Source organism: Carlito syrichta, unplaced genomic scaffold, assembly GCF_000164805.1.
Source record: "Carlito syrichta isolate Samal-C Ts95f unplaced genomic scaffold, Tarsius_syrichta-2.0.1 Scaffold273273, whole genome shotgun sequence".
Lineage (NCBI taxonomy): Eukaryota > Metazoa > Chordata > Mammalia > Primates > Tarsiidae > Carlito > Carlito syrichta.
In genome coordinates, this window is record NW_007217369.1 from 174,786 (window position 1) to 188,655 (window position 13,870).

Sequence of the window (13,870 nt, forward strand, 5' to 3'; positions counted from 1 at the left end):
TACAAAATAGTAAGGTATTTTTCATTCTTTCTTCCAAACTAAGTCTTCAACGTCTGTTGTGTAATCTACACTTTTAACATGTTTCAATTCAGACCAGCTACATTTCAGGCACTCAACAGTCATATGTGGCTAGTGACTGAATACCTAGACAGCGCAGCTCTAGGATATACCACATGCCAGTAATGGCTGCAACCAGTTGTCATCTGTTAGCATAGGCGCTGTGAGTGCCATGGTGGTCACTATTAAGACTCCAGTGACCCATAATGATCCTTAATTAGGGGCTAAGAACACTAGATTTGTTCACTGGCTAAACAAGTCTGTGGAACTGGACGATAGTGTGGTTTACCCCTCTCTCCTGCCAATACCAATAAAACTTGCATAAGAGGAATGTTTTCTTTCTGGCCTTGTGCTATGTGACACGGCTTTTAACTGCACAATCCCGGTGGGCTTTGGAAGTGTAGGAGGCTCTGCAGACTCAACAGGACTAATTTACAGCAGTCACTAGGATGGACTGCCATGTCTGCACCCACCCAAATGCTTTGCTTTGCTGGGCCAAGGGGACCCAACAAGTCCATACAATTATGCAGTCTGACAAAGGGATGGTAAGCATGGTCTTAACAAAGAAGGCAACGGCATCGGCAGTTAATTGTGCTGACTCTCTTGGTTCTAATTAAAACCAAGTTCCAAATCCTGCCAGCGACATTATTTTACTGTGGACTTGATTAGGTCCAAGAATCAGTTTCTTGGGCTCCAGTGTTTGGTAAGTCTAGGTCTAGTGAGTCCTTCCCCACCTAATGTTCCAGGCATAAAGTTAACATACCCTTTAAGAGAACAGAGGATAGAGACCTGGACCAAGTTTGCTTTTGGTTTAAAGAAACTGAAATCCCGATTAAAAAGCCCTTTCGCAATTTGACTAGAAAATCAGTTCTCCAGGTGGCAAGGAGGCCTGTGGGGCTGGGGCTTGTCTGAGAGTCTTGTTTCAGTAGTACTAACAGTGGCTAGCTAACCACCTAGCTTCCTCCCTCTTGACCTTTCTTCAAGAACAGCAGGCTTTGGAGTTTTGCTGGCCAGGCAGTAAGGAAAGCTAAGTGCCTCCACCACAAAAGGGAATCTTCCTACCCAGGACTAACTTGCATCAGTATGGGAGGCTTCTTAACGCCTACTCTAGTTAGCCACTTTTGTTTCCTGTACCTTAGAGTGATTCTTCTCTTCCACTCATCTCCTTAGCTAGTGATCCCTTTGCTCAAGATCAAGAGTCATAATGCACAGCCTGAGGAAGCCTCCAAAAGATGTCTGGAGTGGCTCTTTTCCCCTGCCTTTTCATTTTTGCTGAGACTTGTGTTCTCTTTCCAGGGTCCCTTATTTCATTGTCCCCTCTTGGGTGGAGCATACATCATCCACAAAGGATTATCTCATCCTTTATGCTATGGCAGAAAAAATAAATTTAGGGATGTCCTCACATAAAATCTCATCAACTTGTCTAACATTCTCTGAATTAAGGTCATTTAGTAACATTATCCCAGATGTTCATTTTCATACATTCATGCTAAAATGCCAGTGTCTCAAAGTAGCTCTAACCTCAGTAGGGTTGTTTCCATTTTGCATTCAGTATCTCAGCAAGTCTTCCCTTGGTAGTTATGTGAATCTGATCTCCCTGAGCATCCAGTTCGAGAAGAGAGAAGGCCCACTTGCTCCCTTCCCATTGGTCAGCCTAGCCAATTCATTAGGCAAGATAATCCCGTGATAAACCCCAAATGTTTGCCATTCAACTTCACTTGCTTCATGAGTGTAAGCACCTAAAGCCTCAAGGGCCTCCTATGATCACTGCTGGGAGTTCAATTCTGTGTGTTTCGAAGGCTTTAGGCTGTACCTCAATTACCCCCAAAGATCCCTGGGTGGCACACTGCACAATGACAGGTCTTAAACCTAAAAGGTTAGGTTGCATCAATTGTTCCAATGACACTTGCGGGAAGGGGCAAGGGCTCTTTCCTCCCCAACTTCTTTTTCCTTGGGGCTCACAAGGACTGGCAGACCTAGAGTGCTAAAGGATCAATCTGCCTTACATAGTAGACTTTCCAGGATCTTGGTGGTACATGGGCATAAATAAGCACCACGATGACATGTTCACTGGTGATTTTGACTGTTTTTCTGCCACCAGCCCAAGGAAGGATGCCATCCATCCCTAGTATGGCTCAGTTGATCCTTTGTGCAGTTTCCAAAAAGCCAGAGGTAGAATGAGTAGTTTGCCTCATGTTGGGCACCATCTGTGAAGCAGTGGGCTAAGGCAAACCGCACAAAGTCACATAGAAGAAAACGGTTCTAAGTGAGGAAAACTTGTCAGCAAAGGGTCAACAAGAAGAGAAACATGAATACCTTTCTCTTGTGCAAAGGCCAGAGCACTGCTGGCTGCACCGTGGGTCTGTATTCCAGGGGAAGGATATTTCTTCCCTTAAAGTCTACCTTTCCACAGTGGAAGGCTTTCTCACTAGCATAAAACCCCTTGGCATTAATAAATGGATTCCCACTGTTTTTTATGCAAAGTTCTGAGAAAAATTGAAAAACGTTTGAAATGGCACCAGATGAATACAGAGAAAAACATGGTTGATATTTAAATTCTGGTACCCGTTGAGCCTCACAAGTAATCAAGACCGGCACATAGTGATGGCTATTTCAGGATAACTGGTTATCAGAGGCATCTGAGGTTCATGAGGCTACTTATGGCCATGAAACAGAAACTGGCTCAAAAGGGGTGAGAACCAGTACATTGACTTTAAAAGGCACTATATTCCAAATGACCAGGAGTTCTAAGACCACTATCAGATGAGAGAAATGTCTCTGAGTGCACCACACTGGCTGCTGGCTGCCACCCTCAAGGGCAGCACTCAAAACTGTTATGAAAAAAATCCAAGTTACTTGACTACAGGTAGTTTCTTCCTACCTACCCACTGCTGATGAACTGTGCCCAGCTAGGCAGATGAGTAACAGAGAACCAGAAAAGTACTACAGTGAAAAACTGAAAAAAACAGAAAACAGAGGTACTTTTCTGGGGGGGGGGGGAAACAATATATATATATATAATGTAGAGGGAACTTGTCTTGCACCATTTCAGATTCTAATACCAGGGAGAACTTTTCAACTTTTCCATTGTCACCTCTCCATTTGTACCTTTTTAGGTAGTAGGCTGTGCCACGGTTCCTTGAAGTGACCACAACAGCCAATTTCCAGGCACATCCTACCTACAAACTTGACATTTATTATTGAGATGCTGATTATCAAAAGATTTTTACAACATAGACCCACTTAATATTTTCCAAAAGGCAGGGCATAGGTATGTTTATGTATGCACAGACAGGAGCATATGTTTAATATGGTTTAGTTTGACATCTTATGTAATTAATGTGTTAAAATTTTCTATCTGGGAACATGGAGAATTATTTTCAAAAATCTTCATTTTTGTCTTTTATGGGCACATATGAGATTATTTGTAATACATACTTGCATGATTAACTCCCCCCAAATATCATTAATTTTTGTCATATTTAGAAATGTAAAACCAGGAGCAAACATCTGTCAGACTAATTTTTTGCTTTTTCATAAGTGCAACTTTTTAATAAAAATTTACATCTAGATAAACAATCTTCAGATTTTTGAAACTTTAATAAGATTTTAAAAACATCATGACTTTGAACTGAAAAACATACACGTTTAGCACACAAATATTGTAATATGAATCAACTCCAACTCCATTTGAAAACATGTGAATCAAATTACAGTTTTAGAAGTTAGTAATTCACATTTAAGCAAGTTAGCGCCTTGTTGACTTCAGCCTTTGTAAAAAAGAGACTTAGTGCATATTGTAATGGTACATTGTATTTTTGTACCATTTGGTTCATTTTTTTCACTTTATTAAACAAGATTAAGTTCTTGAAAGTTGGTAGATAACGGCTAACTTCCTATGACGTGAAATCTCCAACGGTAACAGTTACATTTTGTAACAGAACACTTTCTATAGATTTCTTTTCCTATCTTAAAATTTTAAAAGCAATCATTTGTAAGGATTGCATCAACATCAATTTAGCAGAGGAAGATCAAACTTTATTGAAACTGCTTGCATACAAAATATATTGCACTATAACCAAACGAATGTCAACATAAAATCCAATCTGTTGTCGCTAATATGTACAGAGAATATTGCCCAAGAGCAGTTACATTACAAGGTCATTCTACCTTGGTTAATTATCTACAGTATTTTAAACCAAACAGCTTACAGATGATGTGTGCAAGGTACCAATTTCTGTTTTCAAATACTATACATTCCCAGAATAAATAACTAGAAATCAACATTAATGTTTGGCAATACTTTTTAAAAGACTTTTTAATATTTGTGAAATCATGTGCAGTTTGTTGCCATTTTTATATGCTTATTTGTATGCAAGGAAAAGTAACTAAAATGAAAATTCAAAGAAACAAACTCACAAAATACATCAGAGGCAGAACTTCGGTTTGTACGGCTCTGTACAGATTCAGTGGTACCCCTACTCGGAGTTATTTTTTAAGAAAAATATAACATCTTAGAGTGAAGGTCCTTCACATATTTTTCCTCAGTAAATTTCATTCATTAAAAAAAAAAAAGACTCAAAAATAAAACCAAAACCCAACACATCAAAAAAGAAAAAAAAGTATTATATGTTACCCAATCCTAGTCTGTTTTCCAATTTTGCTTATACATTAGACCTTACATTTCAAAGTTTACAAAACATTTAACCTGCTTCCAATGATTTTTAGACAAAGTACCTGTACTTCACAGGATTACTATGCATACATGGAAATGACCTTCCTATCTCTCCAAAATAAGCTTGAAATTAAAATATGAAAAACTTCACAAAACTTGGGGAAGACAAAATAAAAAAGGCTGTAAGTTAAAATTGGTCATCAGGCCAAAGAGCAGGCATATCCTATTAACTTTCGACCAGGAAGAGTTGTTCCTAGCTGAAAACATTTTAGCCTCTCTCAAATGAAAAGATAGTTATTTCTTCTCCTGTCTATACAGAAAAATTACACATCCCTCTCAATAACACTATATGTCAAACTTCAGTGCAACAAAACAAAAACAAAAACAAGTCCTATTTTTTATACTGCCTAACCTGATGTTTATGTAAGGAAAAAAATATGGAAAGCATGCATACTTCTATAAAGTACTAATGTTTGACAGGGTTTGCTACATCTTTAACATTTAGTGTTTCCAACTTATCTTCCCTGAACTCTGCATCCAAATATAATATTCCTACCTGCCAAGATATAAAAAAGGCACAGATCATACAACTTTTTTTTTTTTTGCTAATGAAAATGACAAATGTCACATCACACACATTTCAGGGTCCACTAAAATACTGGAAAAGTGGACCAAAACATAAACAGACACAGGACATGAAATGGCATAGCATTTCATGGAGACTTCTATTAGAGATTTAAAACAGAAGTCTAACATGATTACCATAAATGCTATTATTCAGAAAAACTAAAAATGTACTGGTGAGTTATTACTCAATGCAGGAAAATGGTCGAAATTAACAAAGAGTATCACTGCTTGGTACTTTAAAAAATAAAACTAAAATCTGGCCCTGAAGTACTAAGTATACTTAAAAGCAATGTTTCAAATTTCAAGGTATCTTTTGGTACAAATCTTTAAATTGTTGCTTATGGCCAATACAAAAAAAAACTTCTTAGCAGAATTTGTGTTCATTTCATGCCCTGTGCCATCTTGCCTACTATTTGTCTTTGGCCTAACAAAGTTTTCTAATATGGAATAAGAATTACAGAAATGGTATAGGAAATATAACTTCGGAATTATGCAGTTTAGGGTACTCCATTCACGAGTGGTTGCTGGCCATCCACGCTGTCTGGCTTTTCCTTCTTCTGGTTACGCTCTTTACCCGTGCGCAGCCGATTACCTTCACTGGAGGTATTCTGTAATGTTTTAGTGTGGACACTCCTTTCATTATTGCAGTCAACTCTGATCTAAAACAAGTTATAGTTGTTATATATACACACCATATCCTATTGTAATCTGTAATTGGCCTGACAAGAAACTTAAACCTGAAGTGCAAATTTCATGTGTTAAAAAGGAAAATGGAGATGAAAATAGAAGAAGTGCAAGAAATTAAGGTAGGACAAGATCTTTATTTGGTTTATGATTTTAAAACACTCTTCTTTAACGGGAACACATTGGTCATCTCACTGCATCCAAAGTTAGAGAAAAACAATCCTACCGTGTCTTCTTCTAAGCAGAATAGAACAGCGAGAAACAAACAGTTAAAATGAGTGATTATTACTGATTGTCAGAAGATATACATGCCTCTATACTTCAAAAAGATTGTGAAACCCAGGAGGGACACAAAATAATGTCTTCCTATTCTGACTTCACTCGGATAAGAACTCAACTAACTAGCCTTTAGTTTATACCTCTTTTTAAAATCTATCATAGGCATGACTGATTTCCTCTATACTGAGTGCTCCCATCATCTTACAGTAGAAAAATCAGTGTTGCTTTCTAGTAGTTTGTATTTCACTAAGACCACTCAGATGATCCTACAACTTGAACTTTGAAGAACAGAATGATATAAAGAAATCTGAAGATAATAATTTGTGGAAGAACTAGAATCCTAGGGGAATATAAAGATTAATGTGATTTAAAAAATAATATTCTAGGACTTAAAAAATATTGTTAAGTGCCAACACTAAACAGAACACTGCTAATAGAATTCCAAATGCTACACAAACAAAAGATAATAGACAAATGGATCTAATACAGCTACAAATATTGATCTGCTTCAAGTACAAATGCTAAAAATATCCCTAGATAGTTGTAATTTCAAAGTATGTTTAAGTGTTGGGTACAGGGTGTGCATTTTAAATGTTCAATTGCCAAGGATTCAGTGCTTTGATTTGTACTTACTTTCATACTTACATACAAAAACCATGTCTTATTCAGTATTCCTTTTTATTTATAAATATAATTACAAATATGCATCCCTTTAGCCAATGTGGTCAGGCTGCTAAGTTCATCAAATATGCCAGTTTAAGAAGGGAATTACAAAACTGGTACGTAAATACCTTGTATCTTTGTAAAGGGCATGCATGTATGTTAATTCATCCATTTATCTAGGTCCAAGGACTTTTCTATGCTGGTCCTTAAGAACCCACCAACAGTTCACTCTCATTCAGAGCCGCTATAAATTCTAAGGAATAGTCCATCATAAAGTTTTTGTTTTAAAAAGTATCTCTCACTAATCTTGGGTGTTGGCCCCAAACCAATCCACAATTAGGAAGGAACCCTAACTACTTGGTTTAAGAATTTAAAGTTACAAAGAAGTGAGACAACACAGATTCTGAGAATCAGACACCAGGGCTCGATTCTCAGGCACCATATGCTAGCAATGTGACCATGGGCAAAGGACTAAAGCTTAAATTTACTCACCTATAAAATGGAGTAATAAAACTACTTACCTCAGTGGGTTGCTGTAAGATTACATGAAATAAAACATACACAAAGCACTTAGCAAAGGTGCCTGAATGTGCTTAGCGGGTAATTTTAAAATTATTTAACAATAGGTTCAGCATTGGTGATGAATGACTGAGAAGGAAGGGTTCCACAGAACCAGACCCTGGCTGTGAATAAGCAACTCACTGAGTGGGCAGGAGACTAGCTGAGTATCATCAGGCCTGTCTATTATGATTAGTAGTTATGAAAGACAAATTGTCTTTTTCTTACTTTCTGGTTAAGGAGAACACTCTATCCCTGGAATTCAGGGGAAAAGGAACCCACTGGACTTACTCAGGTCTCTAAGTACATTCCAGGATATTCCTTTTCTTGGGGAACTGGGGGTCTACCAATGCAGTATTAACACCATCAATGTGGCAGTCAAGGTCTTTACAAATAATTACTTAGACTGCATATTCTCTAGAGAGAACCTCTCATTTGTATACTTGTCACAAAGGACTAAGATTGCCCACAACTGTAATGTTGAAGGAAAAATATGCCACATAAACCAAATGTGCACTCTTTGAACACATTTAAAATAAAGTAAAATAAACTCATTAATCTCAAACTACCATATTCAAACAATTTAGATGAAAAGAGGTACACAGGTTTTACCTGAAGGGATCCATCAGCTGTTCTTCCTTTAGCCTCTCTTGGATTACGTGGACGATTATCTGTTCGGGAGTGATCGTCGTTTCCTACAGGAATATTTTCAAAAGGTTCAACAGTCACTGATTCTGAAATACATATTGTAAATTCCTTTTTCCAGTATTCTCTATTTAGATCAACCACAGAAAATGAAATATAACCAATAGCCTAGTGATTCCAGTTATGTAATGGCTAATAATCTAGTCCACTGTCAAGCAACAGAAAATATTTCAAAGGTATTGCAAATCCGCATCAACTGACTTACAGGTCAATCTGAGTTAACAATCAGATGCTGTTTAGAATCTCCAAAAAAGCTGAACTAATCAGTGTTTATTTATACATTCGATATGAACCACAAGGAAGGCTGCCTAATATGCTGTTGCTACACTAAATGGAAGGCTGATCCTTTCCTATGGTGATAAGCACAAAACAGGAAAGATGGAATCTTTATAAAACTTCACTTTTTCATGGGAACTTCAGACAGTTGTTACAATTCACCTTAATTTCTTAATGAAGATCCCTGTACCTTTGAAGCCTCCTCCACGTCCTCTTCCTCCCTGTCCTCTTCCTCCCCCTCCACGCCGCCGTCCGTCTCCTCTGCGCAGGAAGCTCTCCCTCTCTTCCTCTGTTGGAGCTAATGACCAATCACTGAGTTCGTCTCTGTGGTCAGATTCTGTTTCAGAAGCATTTGATGCTTCAGAATTAGTTCCTATCGAGAGTTAAAAGTTATATACCGTTGTCTGACTTAAAAAAAAAAAAAAAGAGGTTAACAGAAGCTTCCAGAGACGTTTCAGGGGTAATCCAATACACTTCCCAATTTACAAGCCCACCAAAGAGTATCATCACCTTCCAGTTGGTAAAACAAATTATTTTAAATTCAAAATGAAGGGATTTGCAATATTTGAAGTAATTTTGGTTATAAACATCTTGGGTTCTCATTTTTTTAAAAAAAGGTATTTTATTAGCTACCTAAGTTCAAACTTGAGTGTGTCACATCATTAAACAGCTGAGCTCCTTCAAACATCTGTGCTTTCTGGAGGAAAAGTTGTCTACACAGGTAAATGCAATACCTTGAGATCAACAAAATCTCTAGAAAGAGAGCTCCTTTTAGTAAGAGTTGGCCCAAGGACAGAGGGAAATGTATAGAATTTGATCATTTCTGAGAGGGTGGCAAAGAAGGCTACCATGGCAACTGCCTCAGGGAAGGGTCTCGAGGGGGTCAGGGCTGGACATTGCTGAAGGGGGATATGCTTGTCTGATGCTTGGTCCACAACCTTCCCTCCCACTCGCACTGCAATAGTTGATTCCTACTAAAAAAATTACTATAATAAACGCCTTATGCATGAGGGGGTCAACGACTTTGGGGCTGGGAGTGGGAAAAAGAGCTCCACAGTGAGGTGGAAATTCATTGGTAAAATAAGAGACTGTTGGGAGAGGGAGAGGGGTTGGGGTTAGGGTCAAGGTTGGCCTTAGAAGTAGGTTTCTCTCCCCAACTCCAGAATATCAACTCTACTACCTCTCTCTCTTCCTCTGTTGGAGCTAATGACCAATTATAGCTTCACCATTATAGCTTCACTCCTGTGGATCTTGAAGGCTTTTTCCATCTTAAAGAGTTCCTTTTTAAAATGCAAATATTTGTGAGATGGATTATACCTTACACCATCATTAGCAAGTTACATAGTAGATACACAGTTGAGCAAGAAAGACAGTAGGCACCGGCAGATGGGGACAGGGTTCACTGAAAGGTACTGGGAGAGAAGAAAGAAGCACGGACAGAAGAGCTGGAAAGGCAAAGAGAAACTTCGCCTACTTCTTGACTGTGCCTAGGGCTGACTTTGGCCATGCCACTCAAAATCACCTTATGAGTCATAGGATGCAGACCCCTGATTTACACAGTCCATCCATCAAGTATAACTAGCACATGCCTGACAAAAAATGAGCCACAGTACATAAATAAAAAAAGTTTTGGCTATACAATAATAAAATCAGAAGAGACCTTAAGAAAGTCATCAACGCACAAGGGCTTATACAGATTTATCCCCAATCGGAACATGGACAGAACTCACACCTGCCCTGTGAACTCTGTGTTATCATCAGGCTTTTACTCTATATGTCTCTTGCAACACAATTTGACCCACTGCGAATCAGAAATCATGTAGTGAGAAATTGTTATAATGGGGTTCTAATGAATATTAGAGATTAGCAGCTATTAAGTCTAGGAACAGATAAAGTTACTGAGTAAAATGCTTAGTTTGTACCTGAAGTATATCCAGGACCGCGTCTGCCGTGCCCCCTATTTCTGTAAGGTCTACTACCTCGACCCATTCCTTGACCATCATCAGTCACATAGCCTTTTTCCTTATCTGTACGATTTGGTGGTGGTCTAGAACTAGCTCCAATCTGTCGCAACTGCTCATCAATTTGTAATCTCTCCAAACGCAACTGGTCTACTTCCTATTTAAAATATACAAGATAACAGTAAAAATAATTTGACATTTTACTTAAAACCTTTCTCCTTTTCATCAGATAAAAAGTATACTGGAAATACTTAAATTTCAGTTCTAAATTTACAGTAAACTGTTACGCAGAATTATTAGGAAATTGAATTGTCTCCTTAAAAAGAAAATTACTACAGATAACAGATTATTGATGTCCAGATTAGATAAAACAAAAATACTCAGAATTAAAATTATACTGAATAAAATTGAAAGTTGTTTAATTTGGTACTATTATCCAATTATTCTATTGCTAAGGCATATATATATGCTAGTCTGGGGACTTTAATGATAGGATATTGAATAAACAACACTAAAATGTATGAATACAGATAAATGACATTTAAGGTTTAACTTGCTAACCTTAAAAATCACACATTGTAAATAATCTTAATTTAAATAGATTTGTCAGTTAATATCTTTATTTATAAAGCATTGAGTTTGTGTCATCTTTTGCTTTAAAAGAACATATACTATGGTAGGTCTTTGGATGTGACTATACAATTAAGGAACAGTTATTTTTCATGAACTGAAAATGCTAATATTCCTTATGAGAGAAAAACACTATATAGTAGCTGACCAAAAAAGCTAGATTTTACATAATCATGCCTTGAAAACATCTCAAAGACTACAACTCTGCTAGAACAAGTATGACAAACAGTATACATTCAGCTGACTGAAATATACACCTGGGGTCCATTGAAAGAACCTGAAACAACAGTGCTTCCAATATGTTGGGTTGTTAAATCCAGAGGAAATCTCACTTCTAACCTTTGTCTCTCCAATCTACCCATAAACATCTCACTAACTGGCTACAGGAAATCATATCCACAACTATGGTAGTACTGGGTATCTCAGTCAAGCAGTCATCATTGAGACTGTCTATATGAACAGTCACTGAAGAAGTTTCTAAAAATCTTGACTGTGGCAGCTTCTGGAAAAGAAAGATCAGTAAGGATCTAGATGAGTTTCATCTGTGCTCTGAACCAGAAACTGTTTACATAGGATTTGAGCAAAAGAGAGACTTCAGCTGAATGAGTGGCTTCCTCCAAAGGTCTTGTGATAGCTCATGGAAATGAGCATGTCTTAGAAAACAAATTAAAAATCCAGGCTAACCCACTGAGGCAAAGCAATCACCTTTTGGTGAGAGATGCCAGGCCCAAACTAGTGAAGATATGGTGATGAAAAGAATGTCAAATGGACAGCTGCTGATAACCAAAAAAGATATTCAATTAGGAAGAATAAATAACAAGATCTAAGAGAGAGTATTAGTCAAAAGAACAGGGATTTGATATAATGCAAACGTAACTCTCCAGATCTTCATAATTATTTAAGAATATGAAAACACATACAACAGATTACACATAAAACACACTGTAAAACAAAAACAAATAAGCAAATCAAAGAGGTATCCTACTCATGCAAACCTTGCTGGATGAAACCTTCCCACTTTTAATTATTAACTGACCACAATAAGAATGAATGACGTATCCAGCTATTACACTTTTCCATCCTTTCACTCTTAGTTACATACAAGTAGAAATCATCTATTTTAATTCTTTCAAAAAGTCAACAAAAAAAGTTTAAGACAGTACCATTAATAAAATGGAACTGAACTGCTGCTTAAAAATATTTAATACCTGCTATATTATAATTTTGATATGTATGGTTATAAAGAAAAAAATTATACAAATGAAGCAGATAAGATTCCATTTCATTAAATTATAGAGCATTTTTGCCAAAAGGAATTTCAAAAATCATCTAGTGTAGAAAAGTGACTTGCTTCAAGTCACATAGCTAGTTCATTGGCTGAAGTGAGACTACAGGCAAATCGCTGGATTGCCAATCCAGTGCTCTTTCCACCATACCTGGTAGCTTCCTGGTTCCTACCTTCCATTTTATGATCTAGGAGGCATAACTATACAGACATCAACTAAAACAGCCATTCACAAGAGGACACAAATACTTTATATTCTGAGTAACAGTATAGAAAAAAATGCAAAAGGTAAACACTTAGAGGACTTCATGAAATGCTAAGATTTCCTTGATAAATGACATAAAAGGGACAATAAAAGTAAGTGTTATAGACACAAATTTTGGCCTGGAAAAAACTCACAAAAGCTAGAAGAGATCAACTGGATTAAAAGGCTGCATACAGGATTATCTAAATTGAGTGTAAGGGTTTAACAGAAGACTAAGGAAAAACAGGACATTTTATTGAGAACGATTTATTGGTCCTTAAATTTATGATGAAAACCTAACTTGTCATTTTAGAAGGAATATAGACTAAACATTTTCTTGATTTTCTTTTACAAGTCATAAATTGTTAGGCACAGGCTAGAAAGAATCCTACCTGCTTAAAGATTTGCTATGAGGTTTTTAATAATTTAGTGTAAAAGAATTAAAAGTTAAAGATCTTCCTGTTCTCACCTTTAAATAGTTCAGGTGATAATCCAAAAGAACAGTGGCATTAGCGATGCTGTCCTTTGTTCCCACAAAAACAAATGGTACCATACCCTGAAAAAGAAATGGAAACAATTATCCAAAAAATTAATGATGGAATAATCTGAGAATGCAAATAATGACTAAAACCCTAGTAAAGGGTCTGATGAACAGTAGATACACAAATGTTGAAAATATAAATCTATGTATGAAAACAAAACTAGTTAATATAACTTTACATATTTACTGAAAATAAGGACAGCTCAATATAGCAACCCTTTAAATGCATCAGATTATCATGTTTTAAAGACTACTATTAAATGCTGGTAAAATCATAAACTGTATCATTCAAAATTACACAAGCTTGAACATGAGATGCATAAACAAAATGAATAGCTGAATATGGTCTAATTCATTTACTACAGGTTACACCTAGATCAAATTCTTTTTTAAAAAATTCAAAATTAGATACCAGGCGTACAAAAGTAAAAACTAAATCAATTTTGCAAACCAAGTCAATAAAGTACAAACAAAACGCAAAAAATTATAATACAAATGCACTGATTAATCTGAGACAAAAAACCTGGCACATTTACAGGCATAAAATTTAGCATACCCATACACATTTCAATAATGTATTCTGAAAGTGTTAAAAGACTGAATTACAAGGAAAGTTTGATCTCTTTATAGATACTACTTAATATAAAAGTAGATTTTTAAGGTATATACTAAAAGTTTGCACTTC

At 36.6% G+C, this 13,870-nt stretch overlaps 1 protein-coding gene across 3 annotated transcripts in view; it reads right to left on the minus strand.

Annotated features, from left to right (window-relative positions):
• Positions 1–3,579: 3,579 nt before the first annotated feature.
• The window catches only part of FMR1 (fragile X mental retardation 1), a 37,843-nt gene continuing 27,552 nt past the window's right edge, over positions 3,580–13,870 (minus strand). For 2 of the 3 annotated variants that reach the window (XM_021709679.1, XM_008052337.1), the window contains exons 12-16: positions 13,114–13,200; positions 10,447–10,642; positions 8,715–8,897; positions 8,156–8,238; positions 3,580–5,967 (exon numbers count right to left, since the gene is read on the minus strand). In XM_021709679.1, coding sequence (XP_021565354.1) covers positions 5,857–5,967; positions 8,156–8,238; positions 8,715–8,897; positions 10,447–10,642; positions 13,114–13,200 — 660 coding nt within the window. In that variant the 3' untranslated portion in view covers positions 3,580–5,856. Of the gene's footprint in view, positions 6,019–8,155; positions 8,239–8,714; positions 8,898–10,446; positions 10,643–13,113; positions 13,201–13,870 lie in introns of all 3 variants that reach the window. The other variant, XM_021709678.1, reaches the window with a different exon arrangement.